This window comes from Miniopterus natalensis, chromosome 16, assembly GCF_054644295.1.
Source record: "Miniopterus natalensis isolate mMinNat1 chromosome 16, mMinNat1.hap1, whole genome shotgun sequence".
Taxonomy (NCBI): Eukaryota; Metazoa; Chordata; class Mammalia; order Chiroptera; family Miniopteridae; genus Miniopterus; species Miniopterus natalensis.
Window position 1 is genome coordinate 6,144,492 of NC_142096.1, and position 22,280 is coordinate 6,166,771.

The window sequence follows — 22,280 nt, forward strand, 5'->3', positions numbered from 1 at the left end:
GTCTCTATGAAGCAACGTTACTCTCTTAGAAGTGCTTGTGTTGCTAGGAGAGATAGAGTAGAAGAAATGACACTGTTAGCCTTTTCATCCCCAGGAGCCATGAAAGCTGAAGGCTCCCTCGTCCAAAAGGAGAAAGTTAAGTACAATGTGTTCTTCATTTAACACTATTTCAACACCATTCCTCTCACTGTGACCAAAAAGGAAAGAGTGAAAGATAACATTTCTGAGCTTTTCTCGGTAATTACTAAATGCTGCCAACTTTTATTTAAAGTTGTCCAGTTAACAGACAACAGTCAGGAGTCGTGAGTTTGCCAGCTCGCCAGTAAGTAGCACTGTGATCGGGCAGATCATTGAATGTGTGGGGGCTCCATTTCCATAACAAGGGTGGGTTGGCTGTGTCTTTTCCCACTTTGCCCTCCAAACCTAGAATTAGGTCACTTTCCCAGAACATTAATTTATTTTAGGATAACTTCAGTGAACTGCCTACTCATGTAGATTAATTTATATAGTTTTAGCCAGATTGTAAAAGACCTTAAACCCTTCCCCTTGGATTGATCACTGTCCTAGAGAAAGTATCAATTCTTGCAAGTTTTACTAAGAGATTGCTAGATATACTACAGTTAAAATTTAATAACTGGCAGGATTCTGTAAAATTGGAGTTAGAAAAATATGTGTGTATATGTATAAATACCCATATATGTGTGTATATTTTATTTATTTATTCATTCATTTTAATGTCAGATGATATTACATCTCTAAAGTCTCATTGTCTCCCCTTCTATGGGATTTAAAGTGCATGGGCAAATAAAGTTCAATATGAATGTCAGGCCACAGTTCAAAAGGCCTCAGAGCTAAGATTTCCCCCTCAAAACGACAAGTGTAGCTCAATGGATAAGTAACAATATCTGGCAGTATATTGTGAATAAAGTTTCTTCAATAAATATATTTCATTGGTTGTCCACTGCATGTGTCTTTCAAACATGGGATTCAAACAGTTATCTAAAAGGCAAATATTCTCTCTGAAATATACTATCACTAGACTAAACAGATAAATACATCCATTGGCATCAGAGACCAGACTCATCCGGTTGGAGGAAGGAACTGAATTAAAGCTGGTAGAGACTGGACATCGACTAGTAACTGGGGTGGGGGAAATGGAGCGGTATAATGTGAAAGACCATCTGGAAAAGATTTCTTCTAGTTCAGGGCACCCACGGAACAAAAGAACGAGCTTGATCTGTATTTACTGTTTTCCTTTCTTTTTTCTGCCTCCTACCCTCACACCTGGTGGCCAGAGGAACACAAGGCTGTGATCACCCAAAGCCAAGAAGGCCAAGTAGTTCTATGGGCAAATAAAATACTTCCTATTAATCAAGTAAAAAAACACTCAAGTAAAAAAAAAAAAATATATATATATATATATATATGACTGTAACACTCTGAGACCCTCAGTAGCCAATCTTACCTAGCAGTAAATAGTTAAGGTGCAGTTGGTAGAAATAACAGGAGTGATCAGTGCTACTGTCTACTGAACATCTACCATGCGCCAGGCATGTGACAGATACTATCAATGCACCATCTTGAATCCTTCCACATCCCTGACACAGCTCTTTACAGAAGATGGATACTCAGGGTGGTTATGTGACAGGCCATGGACTCAGAGCTGTAAGGTGCTAGATCAAGGCTACAGAAACAAGTCTATCTGGTCCCAAAGAAAGCACATGTCCCCTTCTGTACTATATTGCCTCACATGTGATCAAACGCATGTACTGACCCTTCCTCTGAGCCAGGCACTGTGCTAAGTACCAACCCCATGAAGTTAGTGCAGCTGGGATTCAAAGTCAAGGTATTTCTGATCCTAAAGTCTGTGTTCTGGTTTTACCAGTAGAGGCACAGAGGCGTTGAGCAGCGTGGTGCACGTGGGTAATTTTAGGCAGTTCAGAGCAGTTGGCAGAACTAGAATAGTTTGTAGGTGGCAGGGTTTAAGGAACAGAGAGGCAAGACTTGGCCTAGATGAGGAAAACAGGACTATGGAAGGCCTCTCATGTCATTTAAGGAGTAGTAACGGTCTGGAAGATTCTCCTGGTAGCAGTCTGGAGTCTCGCATGCTAACTCAGGAGCTGGAGACACTGCTCACACCACAGGTGGCAGCAGCTGGACGGAACAGCAGCCTCCCCAGAGCATGGGGGTGGCTCCCTGCAGAGCGAGCAGGGGTGAGACAGAGAGTGACTGCTGTAGGAAGTATGAGTAGGCCGAGTTAGAGACACTCAACTTTTAATCATGTAACAGGAAAAATCTTCAGTTTGAGCCTCCAACCCAGTTCTCCACAAGCTCTTACGGACAGACTGCTCTTTCCTTTCCTTACTTATGTCAAGGGTATCATTTTCTAAATGTTCTGAAATGTTCTGACCTGGAGGCAGGCTCACTCTGTAGTACCAGTCACCCGTGTGCAAAAAATTTTCACAAAAAAAGCGAGTGCAGGAAAATCTTTTTACCGCAATCAATTACTGGTTCCACATTTCTCTGAAAAGAGGGGGGGAAAAAACACACCCCTGGGAATAATTAGTGATGTGCTTAACTGCCAGCCCGGCACCAGTGAAACTTATAGAGTGCTGAACTATTTAGCTGAACAATATTTAAATTAAAAACTAATGACTAGGTTAATTTAATACACGCTCATCTCTGGTCCAACTCTGTCTCTACTAATTGAGCTCCACAAATCTGTATTTTTAACATGCACCCTACTCAGTGAACGGAAAACATCTGAACACTTGACTATAACAAGTCAGTTACTAATAACAGCTTCTTTTAATCTACATTTTATTGTCATTTTAGATGTTTAACCATAAGCTATTTACTGGACTATTTGCCAATGGGATGAAAGGAATATTGTGCCACATAAAATGCACAGAAAATATCCTTAGTCAATAAAATGAGTTACATTAGGCAACTTGAGCGCTCTATGCTTGAGCTCCCCAAGTTCCATCAACACCTTTAAAAACCAATCTCTGAGTATTTACACTTTGTCAGGGACAACCCAAGCCCCTCGTCCCCCTTCATCCCACTTATCCTCCAAACCCTACCTTCTCTCTCTCTCACCCCTTACTGAACAATGCATCTGACATATGTAACTCCTTCACAAAGCTGCAAGAAATTATAATCGTTTACAGATTTTTTAAAAGTGTGGAGAATCAGTCCAAAAAAAGAAGTTATGGTAAAATTCCAAAGGCACATAGCTAAGCACGGTCTGGCAAACACATGACATACCTATCCTTGCGGGGAGGGTATGGAACAGGCCACCCCTCCAGCTTCTGCGAACCATAAATGTCACAAACAGTCTGAGCCACCCACAGAGGACCAACCTAAATCTGTATGTGGGCTCATCTACTCAATCCCACAACAGTCACTGAGCATAAAACACACAAAATAGAACCAAAAGGGGAAAAAAAATGTTTTCACACTATAGCACAGAAGAAAACTTAATAAGCAAACACTTGTCCATAAAGAGTTGACAGCAAGAAACCTCCCAGACGCCACATGAAAACAATATCTGAATGTGAAGCTGGCACCAGAACAAACGGGATGGAGTTATGAAAGCTGGGGTTTGGAAAGTGCCATAATTATTTATAATAGCAGCAACTGTCCTGGATTCCCCTCATCAAAAAAACAACATGGAGGCAGGCTACCAGCCATCAATTTCTGGATCTTACAGTGTGTCCCAGGGGTGTAATAGAAAGAGAGAGCATAGGAGCCAGCAAGCCTGATTCCTAGGCCCATTTCTGCTACGATCCAGCTATGGGACCTTGGGCATGTCACTAGAGAAGTCTCAGAAATCTAGGTGACCTAGGGGCCCTGTAGATTAAGGATGTTAAAGTATGTATCTGCATTCTCAGATCGCTGGGGGCGTGGGGGTTGAGAGGGTAGTAGAGGAAGGGAGGCAGAAGAACAGAACATTAGAAGGCTTATTTATTTCTCCCCTCTAAAATAAAATAAATTTTTCAAAAAGGCTTATTTATCTTAAGTATCTTACATGGAAGGTGTAGAAATAAAAACATAATCGTCCTCAAGCAGCTTTGGGAGATACAGAAGAAAGGGACCTATCCTTGGACTCGTGAAATTTACAATGTAGCTCCTGAGATAAAATAAAGAGAAGGAATTAATCACATTTTCTTTCATTGGAAAAGTCTAATCTGCCACCCGATACCTCTATGTCCTATAAAATAGTCCCCAAATACTTTCCTAACCTATACCCAACTATCTCCAATCACAGGTGGTTTACGCCTTCACAGGGCAACCCATTCTATTGTTAGAAAACGAACTTCAAACGTCTTTCTTCTAGTGAGTCCAAATCACTTTCCTCATAAGTGCTGCAGGCCCTGGTTCTGCCCTCCAGCTTCAGAGAAGAGGTGAACTCCTCTTCCTCAATCAGATCTTCAAATCTGGAACGAGCTGCTCATTCCAACCCCTCTACACATTCCCCAGCCAGGTTCAATACCCACACTTCTTTCAACCCTTCCTCATCTACCGTGGCTTCCAGAGCATTCATTAGCTGTCTGCCCGAGTCCGGTTTGGCAGAGCAACTCAATATATGGCACCACGAATGGAACATGATATTCCTAATGTGGTCTAACAGTTATATCCAATTCAAAAAAAACATTTATTCTATGCTCCAGGCTAATATTTTTCTTGATCTTAACTATACTTTTATTAACACACCCTAAAAAACCATTAGCTTTGTTTGTTTTAGCCCATTTCAGATGACCATGATATAAATGAGAGCAGATTCGGTTACCCAAACTATCAGTTTATTCCTGTGTTGCCAGGTCTATAGTCATCACAGTGTAGCAAGGCAAGGTTTTGAGCCTTGTGGACCTGGGTGGACACTGATTTCCTAGCACAGTGATCTACAATTGGAAAAACACTGGTTCACTTGCAGTGTTTCATTCAGTTCTCTGATAAAAGTGATTTTTAAAAGTCAAAGCCAATGACAGGTTTGCATGGCACCAATTATCCTCTAGATTAGTAAGTATCCACCAGTCTAATTAGAGAGTGACTGTCCCTTGTGTTCCAGGAGTGGAAGTTGAGATGGTCTCGTTAGTGAAGGAAAAGGAAAGAAAAGTACCAATTCTGGGCCAGGCACTTCATACATATTACCTCATCTCATAACAAATTGTAAGATAGTTACATTGTTTTCACAGAGAAAAAAATAATTAAGAAATGTGTCTAAGATCACAAGGGTAATGAGTAAAAGAGCTGGGCTCAGACACCTGGAAGACTGTGTGGTACCAAATATAGATACAAAGGGGGGGGGGGGGATATAAAAACAGTCCAGGTAGGCTGCATGGGACATATGAAAGGGTCAAACTGCAGGTGTCTGTTGGGTGGGATGAAAACCATGATTGCATAGACATAGTTCAACAGATATCACACAGTGTCATTTCACATAAAACCTAAAAGGAAACATACAAAAAATGGTGACATCTCTTCTAACTGGATGACAGGACTAGGGCTGATTTTTTTCTCACGTTTTAGGTAAATTTTCTATACTGTTGTTATAGTTTCTGTAACTTAAAATAGATTTTTTTAAAAAGGAAGTTAGGCAGGGGAATTGATTTTCTGAAGCAAGTGAAAGTCAAGATAATCATAAATCTTGAGACAATGAAATGGAAGTCTTGAGAAACTGAAATCAGACCCAACATACGATTTTTCAAAAATTTTTAAACAGTTTATTGAGATATAATGTTACCTTAAAAATAATTCTCAAAATTGTGCCCTTTTTGGCAGGTGAGGTCACAAAATCTGAGAAACAGTGGAGCCCTTCACCTCTCATGCCCAGATTCCACTGCTCTTTCCACGTGATTCTTTTTTTTTAATTGAATGTATTGGGGTGACACTGGTTAATAAAATTATATAGGTTTCAGGCATACAATTCTGCAATGCATCATCTCTATATTGTCTTTTTTAAATTTCATAAAACGATTTTTTGGAAATTTGGAGGGAAAATAGAGAATGCAGAGCCTGGAGGAAAGAGCAACATTCTGACTGACAATTTTGTGACCCTGCTGGGTTTTTCCTATTACACAACTGGACAACAGAAGCTGAAGAGTGAGACCAAACCAGAACCCCTGAGGTGTCTGGTAATGCCGTTCAGGCCCGTTGCTAGAAAGGGAGAGGGTGGCTCAGTATCTCAACCTAACCCCTAGAATGGCCCCAGAGACCTAACTATACCCAGTGGAGGTGAAAGAACCCATTCTTCTGGGGGGGAAATTTTACACAACACACAAACATGCATAGATACATCTACACAAAACTAACGTAGGTAAGAAGTACATGCAGCTCTTCCTTTCAAAAGATCTTTTCAGTGGTTAGACTTCAAGAGATTTCACATTTTCTGGTGCATTACCTTTAAAATTGTGACTTTTTCTATTCCAAATGTTTCCTGGTCAACATTTGAATGAAAAAGGTTGTTGTTTTCAGACAATAATGAGGCTCTTCTTCGTAGCTTTCTTTTATCTGACACTTCATATTAACTTGACATGCAACATGCGAGTCTGTGTGCACCCACTCCCATTTCGCCTCCCCAACCCTCCCACGCTCGCCGTCAGTTACTGCTGTCTACGCCTGAACGCCAGAGTCGGCGCCCTCCTGTGTCGTAGTTACTGTTGATATAAAACTCTAGTTGCCTTAAACACAAATCACATTTTAGTATCGACCCGAGGATAACAAGAATTACCTGGAGGAAAGAAATCCAGTTGCTTAAATTTTTTTATATTCTACCCTTGTCACTGCTGTTCAAAACCTAAAATGGTGCCAAATATGAGTGCATCAGATTTAGTATAGAACTCCTTTGATGGTTAGGAAAACTCCAGCTTTCTTCAATAAAAATAATTCCTAAATGGTTCAAACCCAAATTTTTAACTCTATAAAAAGAGAGAAACGTTACCTAAATGCTTTAATTTTTTTTAAAATCCTCACCTGAGGATATGTTTATTGATTTGAGAGAGAAAGAGAGGGAGGGAGGGAGAGAGAGAAAACTCCATCAGCTGCCTCCTGAACACGCCCGACTGGGGGGTGGGAGTGGGGATGGAGACGATGGGATGGGGATGATGGGGATGAGGATGGGGGTGGGGTGGGGGTGGGGGTGGAACCCACAACCTCCATATGTGCCCTGACCAGAAATTTCGCCCACAACCTTTCTGTGCACGGTAGGACACTCCAATCAACTGAGCCACTCCAGTCAGGGCTATATTTTTAAAAAATATTGCCCCTGATAAATCTGTCTTACAAGATAACCCAGTGATTACAATATTTTGTGTTGATAATATATTCAATAGAACATAATAATACACTCACTGGAAGGCTTAGAAATTCATTAAAGTAGTCCACAAGGAAATTATCTGTTGCCAAAGAATCTTCCTGCAAAACAAAACAAAAGCACAATATTATCGCTTTCATTAGGCTTATACTAAGATTTTTTAAAAATGCCAATATTATTCTCTAATATTACTATCAACAGATTCTATGTAGATCTTCACATCTTTTTCAGTCGGTCAACACAGAGTCCTCACTATAAGCAGAACGTAATGCTACAACCCCTGAAGGAAGACACTGGAAAACAGAGTGGGGCATACCCTTAAAAGACCTGCCATTGTGCTTAGCTGGAAAACAGAACATGTGCAAATGTAGCACACTTAAATGAAACATCAGCATATACAAAATACTACATATGGCCATTTCCCCACACACTTATTAAAATGTATATTTAATAAAAATAAAGGCAGAGCAATGAAGACAGAACCAGTGATTGGGTTAACATGAAATTGCCTAGTGAAAGTGAAAAGCTCAGTGAAGAAAACATTCTACTGCCTCCTTCTCAGAAAGAGATGCAGCTTCAGTAATCTGGGTCCTGTTTAACTTATGCATGAAGAGACTCTGGCAATGTATGTGTTCAAAGAATAAAGATTGTATACATTTTTTCCATAACTATTTCATCCCCCAAAGTAGTCACTTTTAAAGTTGGCAAAACTGGAAAGCCACTGCCAAGAGCAAATTCTCTCTTCCAAATAAAACACCTTATTTTATTAGTAATTGTTTCCATTGTGTCAAGAGCAAAACATGGTATCCTCTGTTGTATAGTACATGCATTTATTGTTATTCATAATTATATTTCAATTTCACAAATCTAACATGAAAGTTGACAATATGACACAATGCTATTATTTCCATATGGCTGATTATTTCCTTTTTATACTGGCCAATTTTTTAAAAATGTGTTGAAGTACAGTGTAAAAGTATAAGAAAGATGCTACAGTATATTAACACCTACTTAAAAAATAGATCTCCAGGGTAATTTCTTTAGGTAATTGTAGTATCAAGACTGAGTTACAATCACAGGATTTATACCAAGGAGCTCACCAGAAATCTGAACTGATTAAAATAACAACAAATTTAGGATCTCATAAATCTACCACCTTCGTAATGGCACCGTAGTAATATATTCTCAAAGTTCTGGTTGGCAAAGATGTGATAAAGCAGGACAGAGCAGGAAGCATTTGGTGGCAGCTATGATGTGAATAACCTTCCCAATTTTACCTTCCCAAGTTACCTTAATCTTCTGGACTTTATTTAGTGAACTACGTACTTTCTGTGAACTCTTAGGAGAAATCAATTGAATTCAATAAATATTTTTGGATCTCTCTTAGGTAGAAAGCATTGTGCCACAATAAGGGTGGCCCAAGTATGCACTCCTGGGCTTGTGATTACAAACCTGCAGATGGGAAGAGGATTTTCATTTGTAACATAGCAGGGTACAGTCCTTTGGTAGTTTTTTAAAAACAGACATTTAAATTCTTTATCTATAAAACAGAATGTGTATTTAAAATCAGGTAGGCCTTATTACTGCCTAGAATTTGGCCAACCACATTGCCAAAAATATCTAGGTAATCCTCAGATTCATATATTTATTTCCAGATGACTCACACTTCTAAGAGACTCTAACTCAACCCTTTCCACACTATCGGTGATGAAATACCTGTTTTGTTTTGTCCTTAATCGAGTTCAGATAACTTTTGTAAAATAGTTAAAAATGAATTACTAGAAAATGAAATAAAATATATACATAATACAAGCCCATTTAAAAAATTAAATTTGATGGACAGGTGGCACCAGTCCACAACCTCAAGTGCTACTTGGCACCACCCTAACTAACGCCTTGGGGAGCAGTTTGCTTCCAGTCGCTTGGGGTCCCCCTGCAACGGAACCACACTGCTAGAGCGTTTATTTGGCATTAGGTCCCATCCTCAGGTCTGCACTCACAACCCCAGAATCTTCTAAGTGTTATTCAAATACATCAAAACCTGCATTTCTTTTCTGAAATTGCATCTTAATTCCCACCAATATTCAACATCAGTGCTTCTGCTGGTATCAGGGCAGATCGCACTGAAGATAAGCATAGTCTACAAGTGCCATCCCCTCAATCCTCTTGTCGCACTTTAGCGGGAGGGCCTGCACTTCGCTAAATAAATGAGCATATTTTCCCACTGCAGTTCCTACGAGTTCAATGTGTTTGGGTATTGTGTACATTAGTAACCAACGGTCTTATGAAGCATGAGGATTTAATGAAGCCTTTATTCTCAAACCTTTCAATTTTAAAAAATATTTTAATGCCTTTAAAGCAGCAGCTCAACCCAGCCAGTGTAGCTCAGTGGTTAAGCATCGACCTATGATCTAGGAGGTCATGGTTCGACTCCCAGTCAGGGAACATGCCCAAGTTTCTGGCTCCATCCCCAGCAGGCGGCGTGCAGGAGGCAGCCAATCAATGACTCTCTCATCATTGATGTTTCTATCTCTCCCCCTCTTACCCTCTCTGAAATCAATTTTTAAAAAAATTTTTTTTAAAAGGGCAGTAGCTCAGTTCCTCTCAGTAAGTTTCCACCATCCAGTCACAGGGTTGTATTAAAATGAACTAAGTCTCCATATTTGGGTTTAATATATTTCAAATAACCAATAAACTGGTGATGGTTAACGATACAATCAGAAACTGAGTTGCAATCAATTCCTCCATTACGCCATCCCATGAACCTGACTGTACAACTTGCAATCCAGATTCTCTGCTCAGTGGCGCAGTGGAGGGCAAAAACATTTCTTCAGAATGGAACGCACTCTGGAAACCCATGTTCTCATGTATTACATGTGTGCCATCTGTGAAAGTGAAGTCAACTTTTCCACTTTTAGTGCAAACTTCTCAAATTTCTTCCTGAAAGAGGATTAAGCAGAATAGTTTATCTGTGTTTGTTAATTATGACAGGTAAGTTTTTTTCCGTAAAAATTCTTTTTCTGCACCTTCAAACGAGATAAACTGTGATTACTTCCCAACTGTAAAACAAGAAAGATATGCATAAAAGACCTTATAAACAGGAAAGAGGAAATAAGATAAATTGAGACAAAAAAACATAGTCCAAGGAAGAATATAAGGAATGCCATAAGAAAAATACAATATAAACCATTTTCTCCCAAAAGAGGGAAAGATATTATCTGGTAGGAGGAATCTGCAAGTGGGGGAAATGGCACTGGAAATGCACTTCAAATAATTTCAAATTCTATGAAAGCAAAACAAGCAAAGATGGTCCCAGTTAGCTAATGGCAAAAGTAGAAAAACCATCCAAGCTTCCAACTTCCTTTCATGCTAAACCAAAGTCATTCATCTAATTTCCAATGTAGAATCCTACACTGTCACATTTTAGATCGGGAATGCTATCATCAATCAAGGCATGGGATAGATCATATTTCTAAAATTACACCTATTTTTACTTCTTCCTAAATATATTTCCAATTCTTCCTTTTCTCCTTCCTAAACAAACCAATCACTAGACCAGAGCTTCCCACCAAGAGGACAATAACACATAGTGGTATGCAGACAGTGGAATTCAATGGCCCAAGAAAAAGTGGACCTCTTCAGCCCTCAAGGCAACTAGGCACAGCACAGATGGCTGGAGCTACCAGGATGGTGATCTCTGGTTATGAGCAACCTTGTTTGGGACTCCTCAGATCCAATTCCCTCCCCTAGAGATGGTGATTTATGAGCCTCATCCCACACCCACTGCTCCTCTGTCAGACACTGAGCATAGCCAGGGAGTTGCTCAAGCCTCTGGATTTGGATTTATTGGCTAGCTGCAGAACATGCCACTGCCCCATGAAACTGCTGGAGGAGTTTCCATCTGAGGTGTCCAAAAAGACAGTACACAGCTTAAGGTGCTGAAAGCTTGGAGGAAAGGGGGGGGGAGGGGAGATTCTGGAAGGCTACAGATAATGGCCTCAAATCACTACATTCACATACATCACATATTTCTGTCTGCTGGCAACTGATGGATCCTTGTAGTAGTATCCAAGCCAGTCACAAGGTCATTGCTTGAAAAGTGTATGTATGTAATGCAATAAGAGTTTCGTCATTATTTTGAAACATATGATATAAAATATTTTATTGATTTTCTAATCCTATTTGTTTATCCTTAGAAATTTTAACATATTTGTCATGAAAGAAAAGGATGCACTGTTAAATTTTAACTCTTAGAAATTTGAATGATTGTAAAAAATAGTCCAAAAAATTTTAATTCCTATTGGGTGATACAGTTTCTGACCACTAGAGACTATTCAAGGATTTTATAAGATCATCATTAAAAAAAATCTTGATTAGGAATTGCATAGTCACTTCAAGCATAAAATCTGACATTAAAAAGTTATGAATTTATGTATAGTTGTAAGAAGATAACTGCAGAAGTCACAGTAGCAAACTTGTGTAGATTTAAAATATTAACAATAATAATAAAAATCCTTGTCTCATGCATGGTGTAGCTTCCTTCAACTGCAGCAGCACAGAAAAGCAAACAGAAGTGCCTTTCCTGGGATATCCAATAAGTCCTAGCCTTTTTTGTCTGGGAATTTACAGTGTCTATAGAGATCAAAGAGCCACATTCACAGTTAATTACAAGACAAGGAGAGATATACATTTCATTTAGAATTGTGTTCATGAAATAAAAAAATAATAATAAAACATCAAAAATAATAAATATCAGCTTTTAATCCCTTACTTACAAAAAGTTATGTACATATAAAAGAAAATAATTCCATTTGCAATAGAATCAAAAAGAATTACTTAATCAAGGAGGCAAAAACTTGTATACTGAAGACTATATGACATTCCTGAAAGAAATTAGAGAAGACAAATAAATAGAAAGATATACCATGTTCATGGATTGGAAGCAATATTGTTAAAATGACAATACCACCCAAGCAATCAATCTATAGATATACTACAACCTCCCTCAAAATTCCAGTGATATTTTATTTTTTGCAGAAATAAAAAAAAAAAAAAAAACACCCTAAATTTCATATGGAATCTCAAGGGACCTTGACTAGCCAAAACAATCTTGAAAAAGATCAAAGTTGAAGGACTCACATATCCTTACTTTAAAACTTACTACAAAACTACAGTAATCAAAACAGTGTGGCATTGACATGAAAATAGACATATAGACCATTGAGATAGAATAGAGTGCAGATATAAAGTTTCTTATATACAATCAAATGATTTTCAACATGAGTGCCAAGCCAATTCAGTGGGAAAGAACACTCTTTTCAACAAATGATGCTAGGAAAAACTGGGTATCCACATGCAAAAGAACAAAGTTGAACCCTTACCTTATACCATCTACAAAAATTAACTCAAAATGGATCAAAGACCTATGTAAGAGCTAAAACTATAAAATACTTAGAAGAAAACATAATAAATCTCCATGATCTTGGATTTGGCAATGGTTTCTTAGATATGACATTAAAAGCATGAGTAACTAAAGAAAAAGTAAATTAGACTTCATGAAAATTAAAAACTTTTTTACATCAAATGGCCCTATTAAAAAAGTAAAAGGACAACCTATAGAATGTGAGAAAATTTTTGCAAATCACATATGTGATAAGGGTTAATATCCAAAACATATATAGAACTCTTAAAACACAACAAGAAAAACAAAAACAACACAAATTTTTCAAATGGGCAAAGGACTTATATAGACATTTCTTCAAAGATATACAAATGACCAATAAGCACTGGAAAAGATGCTGGACATCACTAGCAACAAGAGAAATGTGAATCAAAACCACAATGAGATACCACTTCACATCTACTAGGATGGCAAACAGCAAGTGCTGGTGAGGATGTGGAGAAATTGGAACCCTTGTACATTGCTGGTGGGAATGTGAAATGATGCAGCCTCTATGCAGCCTGGCATAGCAGTTCCTAAAAATATTAAATACATAATGTATCACTAAGTAGTCGGAACTCTACGATTCTTGCTGTGATAGGCTTATATTTCAGTTTTTATGGACTATGAAGACAAAAAGTCTGGGATTGAGTAATGTAATAAAGAGAAGTATTCATTTTATCGCTTTCATTATTTGAATTATTTATAAGAATGCATTCATATATTGCTTATATAATTAAAAATACGCTGCCTCTCCCCCCAAAAAAACTAATAAGAGAACTGAATATACTGGGGGTTTTTGTATATATTTTCCCTAAGAGAATTATCAAAAACCAATAAAATACAAAGTTAATAAAGACACTACAGTAGAAAAATGCCAGGAGAGAGATACTTAAAAAACACCGAACACATATAAAATGAAGTTTTGCAAAAAATAAGGGAAAAAAATGATATTAATTATTATATATTAAAATATCCATCAGCTAAAATTTATTAGTCATCTAACAGCACATTCATCATGGGCACTATGCTACACACTACGTGGAATATTAAGGTGTACTGAGACATAGAACCAGCCCAATAGGAGTTCACAATTTTGCTAGGAAATTGCAAAATTTACACATAAAAAGTTAAAATATATACAAGTCAGTGTACACCTGAGAACAAATGATTTATTCTAAATAAGCTATTTTCTCCTTTGAGGATAAAGACCTCATGCAGAGGTTAAAATATTTTGCAGATGTCCACAAGAGCCAGTACTTTTTAGGTCCATTAATTGAGAAAATACAATATGAAAGTTCCTATGAATGTAGGAGCAAATTATATTAGTACATGACTGCTGCCAATGATGGAAAACGAAAATAACACTATTTAAACAAAATGGAAGTTTATTTCTCTCATGAAACCATCTGCAGTTCAGGACTGGCACTGTGGCTTCCCAAACATCAGGAGCCCAGCCCGCACCCCATTTTTTTTGCTTTTATTGATTTCAGAGAGAGGAAGGGAGAGGGAGAGAGAGAGAGAAGCATCAGTGGAGAGAATCATCCAACAGCTGCCTCCCACACACCCCTGACTGGGGATCACACCCGCAACCTGGCATGTGCCCTGACCAGGAATGGAACCATGACCTCCTGGTTCAACCGCTGAGCTATACCAGCTGGGCCCCAGGGCCCTTTGATCTGGTAACTCCACCATCCTTAAGATGCTCTTTCTACCTCATGATCCAAGATGACTGCTTCAGCTCCAGGAGCACATCCTTATTCCAATCAACAGGAAAGAAAAGGGGCCCACTGTCTCCCTTTACATTCTTTTTAGTGTTAGAGTCAGAATGACCCAGATTCTAACTGTGGCTTGACCAGTTACCAGCTGTGTGACCTAGGGGTCAGTTACTGAGTCTCTGTAAACATCAGCTTTCCAAAAGTAGGACATATAACATTTATGCTTACATTCCACTAGTCAGAATTTGGTTACATGACCACACTGAGCTGCAAGAGAAGCTAGAAAATGTAGTCTTTATGTCTAGTACATATTATGGAAAAGGATAGAATGGATTTTGGGGAAGAACAGATCTCTGCCACACACTTTTTTCTAAAAATATTAATGAGAAAAAATACTCTTAAACTTCTGAAAAACAGAGGGAAATATATGTGCAAGACATATGAATTATTTAATCTACAGAAAATGCTTGGTGACATTTTGAATCTGAGGATCTGGTCACAAACTGGTCTCAACCGAAAGCTGCACAGAGCTCGAAGGCAGTCTGGACGAGTTTAGGTTGGAAAGGTTTCATGGAGGAGATGAGCTGGGCAGTGAAGAATGCAGGAGGTTGTGAAATAGATGGGGGAGGGCAACAAAGACGAAACTTGACAGCAAAGGCAAGGAGGCTAGCAGGGCAGTTTGGCTGGAGCAGAAGCATGTGGAAGTACTTTATAAACCAAAAACAGTATGAACATTGTCTTTATCACACACAAAGTATTGGGAGGTAAGGTTAAAGAAGGCTGAAAAGCTCTAGAAACACTTGACTACTAAAGGGAGGCTTTTGACACTCTGGCTCCACCAGTTACTAGATATGTGGCCTTGGGCCAAGCTAAACCCTGGGACTTGACTTCCTCATCTGTGAAATGTGGGTGATCACCACCACCTAACAGAGTTGTTTTGAGGTTCAATACTAGCATCTAGTCAGCATTCAATAAACAGAAGGATTAAGAAAGGATGTGAGCAATTGAGTAACACAGTAATTTTTTACAGTTAGTAGCAATCTGATAGCCAGTGTAGGAGTGATTCGAGAGGAAAATCTAAAGTTAGAGCAAAGCACTCTCATCCGGCACAGCTGATGCACAGGGGTTTGCACTTTATGCTTCAGGCAAAGAAAAACTGGAGCTGGCAGAAGGAATTTGGGAGAAAGTGATATCAGCTAGTAGTACTGCCAATGTCCAGGCCCAGGGATGCGGGCCTGAAATAAGACAGTGGCTGTGAGGGTGGAGCAAATGATCTGGCTATGAAAGGAAAGTGCAGGAGGGGGTGAAGGAAAGGGAAGGAAGGGTCTGGCTTAGGTGACTAAATGGCCAGTGGCACTAGTGACCAAAACCAGAAAAAGAGGGGGGGAAGAATGGGGAAGGTAAGTTCAGTTTAGGCCGTTGACGTGATGATGCAGGGACATCCAAATGATGAAGGTTCCCAATCACCCAACAGATACAGAGCTCTGACACAGAGGAGGTGTCTGGACCAGAGACGTGTATATTTGGAAGCCATGTGAAATAAGGGTAGCAAAGCTATAGCAGGAGAAGGGGAACTCCCCCCGAGAAAGCCTGTAGAACAGAAACCTGAAGGTCAACACTCACTGGCAAAGAAAAAGAGAAGCCAGAAAGTGGGGCACAAAAGGAGAGATGGAAGAACTGGGAGACAGTGGTATCAAAGGAAACAAGAGAAAGAGCAGTGGCTAATAGAGGCTTCAAACTGTCACAAGTTCTCAGACAGTTACAAAGACCTGAAGACACTGGCAGACGGCTCAAATGTTAAGGGCAATGTTCCTGAGGGCTCTTCCGAGCATCAGTGCTGCGGCTGCATGGGAAAGATCAGCTGGCCCCAGAAATGCTGACCTCCTGCTGGAATGAGGAACAGTTCAGGACCCATCTTAAAGGAATCTGCCACTGCACAGTTACACCAAGGCAACGACAAGATGGAGGAGTTGCTGGCATCCTCTTAGTCTCTCAGTGGTGGAACAAAGGCCTGGAAGGGTGCAAGGAGGTGCTCCAGACACAGCCTTGGCCCTCTCCCGTCAGAGCCCCTGCTAGACTGTGAACTTTTCAAGACGCATCCTCAGCATCGATCACTACACTGTGCATTTAGAAAGTACTCATGTTTGTTGAATAAAAAGCCAAAAGCAAATAGGTGAACAAGAGAAGTAAGTGCTGGAGGACATAAGCAAATAAGATAGACAAGTGGCTATAGCTCCAGAAATCCAGTTCAGACGATGGCGGGAGTTAGGCTCTGCTGCCTCCAACCCAGCTCTTTAACCTTGGACGCATCCCTTAAATACACCGTAAGAATTACAATAAAGCCCAGACGGGCATGGCTCAGCAGTTGAGCTTCGACCTAGGATCCAGGCGATCAGGGTTCGATTCCTGGTCAGGGCACATGCCCCGGTTGCAGGCTTGATCCCCAGTTGGGGGCGTGCAGGAGGCAGCCGATCAATGACTCTCTCATCATTGATGTTTCTATCTCTCCCTCTCCCTTCCTCTCTCTGAAATCAATAAAGATATATTTTTTAAAAAAATTACAATAAAACCCACCCTAAATACAGTACTCACCTAAGTGACAATGTAGGTAAGGTACCTGGCAAAGTACTTATTGCTGCTCAACTCTCCAGAAGTTGGATGTGAAAACATGTCGTACCTTTCTGAAAGGAATTATAACTATAAATTGGCCGCTTATCATCAATCACCATCAATTAATGTTTACAGCAACCAAGAACTGCACAGCCACATCACGATTAAGACCATGGAGATAAAAGCTCTTTCTCCTAGAGCCTCATTAAGGAGTTTAGAGAAAGCAAACGAGGTCATGTAGGTAAAATAACTTGAGCAGTGAGTAGCACCCGCCCTAAGGATCGACCTTTTCGAAATGTACCTGTGTAAGGCTCAAAATGCCTTGGACTCAGCGCCACTGCTACTAAGCCAAGGCTTCCACCACACCCACTTGGCAGAAAGCAGAAGAGAAAATATACAGCTTTTTCTACACGTATGATTTGCTATTTAAAAAAAAAAAAAAAAAGAGGGAGACGCAAAAAAATAGTAGCCCTCGAAGTTGTACTTACAAATTCTGCTTCTGTAATAGTTGGTGGCTCTGAAACAAGATAAAACATTACATTATCTCACTCAGGTCGGGATTCCTTTGCAAGCAGGGGAAGGCGTCCGAGGCGGCACCAGCCCTCCGCGCGGCCGGCTCCGCGCCACGGGAGCCCCGCGTCCCGCCGGCCCGGGGCCGAGCCTCAAGCCGGGACTCACGGTGGCGGCGGGGAGGCGAGGCCCCTGCGCCCGCGGCGCTCGCCTCAGCACCCGGAGGCCTCCGAACTGACGAAGTTCAAGCAACTCGGTGCCCACGAGGCCGTGCCAGCGGGGCCCCGGCGGCGGGAGGGGAGGAGGCGCGGACGCTGGTAACTACGCGCTACGCGGGAGCGGCGGGGCCGCGTTTTCGGGCCGCCCGGGCGGGGACGGGGACGGGGACGGGGACAGCAGGCGGGCGCGGAGCGAGGTGGGGACGGGCCCCGGCCCCCGCCCGCCCGCCCGCCGCACCTACCGGCGGTGAGCCGCTTCTCGGGCATGCCGCCGCCGCGCTCGCCGGGCCGCGCGGGCCTCAGGGCCCCGTCGGCGTCGCGCCCCGCGCCCCCAGGGCCCGCCGGTCGCGGGAGCCGAGCGGCGGCCGACGCGGGCGGCCCCGCTGCGCCCCGGTTGCCATGGAGCGGAGACAATGCGGGCGCCCAGCGGCGGGCGGCGCCCGGGCCCGCGGTCGCCAGGCCCTCGGGGCCCCCCTGGGCCCACCGCGCGCGCGCCACCCCGAGGGCCCTGGGGACGCGCGGTACCTGCGGCGGCTGCGCTCGGGCCCGTCCCCTCGACAGGACGCCCGCTCGCCGCCGGGAGGTGGCACGGCCGCGGGGAGGCGACCCCCGCGGGCGGCGGGCTGCGGGCGGAGCGACCCCCGGCCCGCGGAGACGGCGTCGCGGGAACGGCCGCGCTCAAGACTTTCCTTCCTCATCGCCCGGGGGTGGCCGCGGGGCTCAGCGGTTGAGCACCGACCTCGGGAACCTGGAGGTCACGGTTCGATTCCGGGTCAGGGCACCGCCGGTTGCGGCTCATCCCCAGCAGGGGGCGCGCTCGCAGGAGGCCGGATCCGGGGCTCTCATCATTGATGTTTCTCTCTCCCTCCCTCCCCTGCCTCTCTCTGAAATGGGTTAAAAAAAACAAATATGTAAGAAGACCCTTCTTGGGAGTGAAGGAGAACACTCAACTCGGCTCTTGAGCTCCTTTCCCGCTGTGTGAATGCTGTAGAAAGAGCTAAACACTCCTGGGCTCTAGGAGGCAAATGGGAAGCCAGATCTTGCCCATATTTTCGCTCCAACGGGTTAGGACTACTGCATTTTCAAGATCTCTAAGCTTTAAAAACTACCCGAGGAGGCCACTGATGAGCGGACAGTAAATTTGGGGTGCTTATAGTGTATGTCCTGGAAAATTTTATGATGCAAGAGTTTAAGTGAACAGTGAAGTTTGAAAGAAACACACCAATACTTGATATGAGAAGAAAAAAACTGAACATTTTTAAAAGTCATGGTCACCTCAGATTTCCAGCCCAGCCCTCTCCCCCTGACCCTAAGAACCCTAAATCCAGCTGCTTGCTGTACACAGTGGTGGCTGGCTTTTCCTTTTATGCTTCCAAATCGAAATGTCCAAAAGGAAATCTACGTTTTCTTGTTCCCTGTCTTCAAATTTCATCTTCCTACAAAAACCCCATGTTCAGTAAGTGGTACCAAGGGACTCAAAGCAAAAACCACATATTCAGTCAAACACTACTAGGTCCTGCTAATTCCTTGACAAGTGGAATAAGGGAAATTAAGGCAAAATTCTCAAGGCCAAACAATTTGAGCAATTTGCAGCCAGCTAATGAATCACAATGTTTTATCTTCCCCAACCAAGGACACTTAGGAGCGGCCAATGGTTTACACATTACAGACCTTGCTGGGACAGACCGGCCTTGGCCTGGTCTCTCTCCAATAACGTTCTTTAATAATAAAACCAACCAGAAAATAACCCTAGCCCCTCTATACGCACGTTTTGATGAATATCAGTATATTGAAGGACACACCTGAAAACCTAACGAATATTCTGTTGAGATCCTCCTCTCAGACCTCCCCTAGGATTCCCATTGACCAAAGAGATAAAAAGCCTCAAGACAAAGAATCTACAGGTGCTCTCAGTAGAGCATGTCCATGCCTTGTATCTCTCTTCTTTTTCTAAGGGTCCCCATGGGACTTGCAACCAGGGGAGTAGTGGGCAGCGGCAGCTCGTCCAGGGCTACCCCTTTGAACCTGTCTCCAAGGCTCCCTTTTCTCTGACTTTCTCCTGTTGCTTCTTCTACCCTATGTCCTTCCTTTGTTTTATTGCCCCCAGCTTTCATAAACATATTCTCAAAATCACCTGGACTCGTATTGTGAAATCTTTCCTACACAAAGTTAAGAACCCACATACTGCCAGCAGGCCCTGGTTCAGGCCCAGGCCTCGTCTGGCAGCAATTATACCTTAAAGTATTTCTGGAATCTGGAATATTCTCTCCAACCCCACTAACAATCACAGCCTTAGCACAGGCACCCATTTGGAGTGTTGTAAAAACTTCCTAAAACTGTCCCTTTTCCAATCTTTGCTCCCAGTAGACTTCCCCTTAAATTCATCCACCATACTGAAAGCAAAATTATCTCAATGCAAATGTGACCTCCTTAAGACCTTCAGTGGCTCCACATTTGCCTCCTACAGTGGGGATGGGGGGCCTCTCTAATGACAGCCAGGAGCCTGCAGGTATGTGAATGCTTAGGCAAGGAGTGACACAATGGGGGCTTGTATTGCAAGGAACCATAACACCTGCCTTTTCAGTATTACATTGGCAAAGACAAATAAACCACTACCTTGGCCAAACAAAATCAGAGGGCAAATGAAGTGGAGAGGGGAAGAAAAGAACAGAAAGGGGAGGTGGAGGAAGTAAGTCACGAAGGGCTTTGTGGGCCCCGAGCAAAATGCCAACCATAGGCATTTTGAATGGAGAAGTATTGAGGTTCCTCTTTTATTTGAGAAGAATCAGCCTAGGTGCTGAATAGAGAACGTGGGTGAGCACAAGTAGAAGCAGACAAGAGCTGATGGTGGCTCAGACCCATGGCAGTATCCCGCAGCAGTCACAGGTTTGAGGACTCGGGTTCTGTACATATTTTAAGGGTAGAGCCAAGAGGATTTCCTGACAAGTTGGATATGGGAATGTAACAAAGTTGTTGAGGATAACTCCAAGGATTTGGGCGTGAGCAGCCAGAAGGCTGGAGTTGCCATCATTGGAGACGGGAAAAGCTAAGTGGACTGCCTTGTGGGGGAGATTTTAATAAGTCTATTGGCCATCCGAGTGAAGATTCTGAGTTGGTAGAGCAGTCTAGGATTTGGGAGTCAGCATATAAATGGGCGTTTCAGGTGCTTGCTTGTGCTGATTCTGCTGCCAGGAAAGCCCTTCTGGCCTTTATCAGGCTCAATTTTCTTATTTTTTCTTCAGTACTCGTCTTGGGTGTCATCTTCTCTGATATACCTTCCCATGAGTCACTTTCATTGGCTCCTCCCCTTACCCCTGTACAAACTCATCTCTTAAAACCATATTACTATTAAATTAATCTGTACAGGGAGGTGCACCCTCTACCCTCAGCACCACCCACCAGACAGTAAACTCCTGGGGACTGAAGAAGATACGTTTACATCACGCCCCACTCCGCCCCCGCACCCACTGCTGAGTGCCTACCACTCAGTACGTATTTGTTGAAATACCTTCTTTCCATTGTAATCATTCTGCACTGTGCCCTGCTCACCAAGTTACCTAGTTTAGATAACCATACCAATGAGAAGTCAATAGTTTGCTTTAATATTGTGTGGCTAACACTTACTGCACACTTACTATAGGCTTCTAACAAAATCCCTAAAAGATCGCTATGATCTCAGCAATTTAGGAAACTGAGACTTAGAAAGGTGAGATACTTTTGCTCAAAGCATCAAACAGCTCGAAAGTGTTGAAGCCACAAGTTGATCCAGAGCTGTTGGATCCAAAATCTTTGCCCTTTAACCATGCTATGCAGCCTTTCTCTCTAAAAATAATCTCATGTGATTTTTAAAATCACACAAGAGCTACAAAGACTGTAATTTGAACCCAAATGCATGATAAGCTATTTTGATGTTTGGTGATTTTATTTTTTGTAACATCTTTAGGATTATTGTATGATGTAATTAATTGATACACCATATAATTCACCCATTTAAAGTGCACAATTCAATGGTTTTTAGTATAGAGAAGTACAGCTATCACCAGAATCAATTTTAGACCATTTTTATCACCTCAAAGAAACCTATTGAGCTGTCATCTCCTATTCTCCCCTCCCAGCAACCACTGATCTACCTTCTGTATCTATACATTTGCCTATTCTGGATATTTCATGTAAATGGACTCATACCATGTGTTGTTCTTTTATGACTGGTTTCTTTCACTTAACATAATGTTTTAAGATTTATCCACGTTGTGGCATGAGTCAGTACTTCTTACCTTTTTATTGCTGAATAATATTCCACTGCATGGATATACCAAAATTTGTCCATGAGTTGATAAACATCTGAGTTGTTTGTACTTTTTGGCTATTATGAATCGTACTGCTATGAACATTCACGTACAAGTTTTTGTGTGGGCCTATGTTTTCATTTCTCTTGGATAGATCCCTAGGAGTGGAATTTCCGGGTCAAC

General features: G+C 41.9%; 1 protein-coding gene across 1 annotated transcript in view; it reads right to left on the minus strand.

Annotated features, from left to right (window-relative positions):
• RGS22 (regulator of G protein signaling 22) overlaps nucleotides 1-18,099 on the minus strand; it is an 80,742-nt gene extending 62,643 nt beyond the window's left edge. The window contains exons 1-3 of the mRNA XM_087825306.1: nucleotides 18,054-18,099; nucleotides 17,572-17,600; nucleotides 7,354-7,416 (exon numbers count right to left, since the gene is read on the minus strand). Coding sequence (XP_087681432.1) covers nucleotides 7,354-7,416; nucleotides 17,572-17,600; nucleotides 18,054-18,078 — 117 coding nt within the window. The 5' untranslated portion in view covers nucleotides 18,079-18,099. The remainder of the gene's footprint in view (nucleotides 1-7,353; nucleotides 7,417-17,571; nucleotides 17,601-18,053) is intronic.
• Between the last annotated feature and the right edge of the window lie 4,181 nt (nucleotides 18,100-22,280).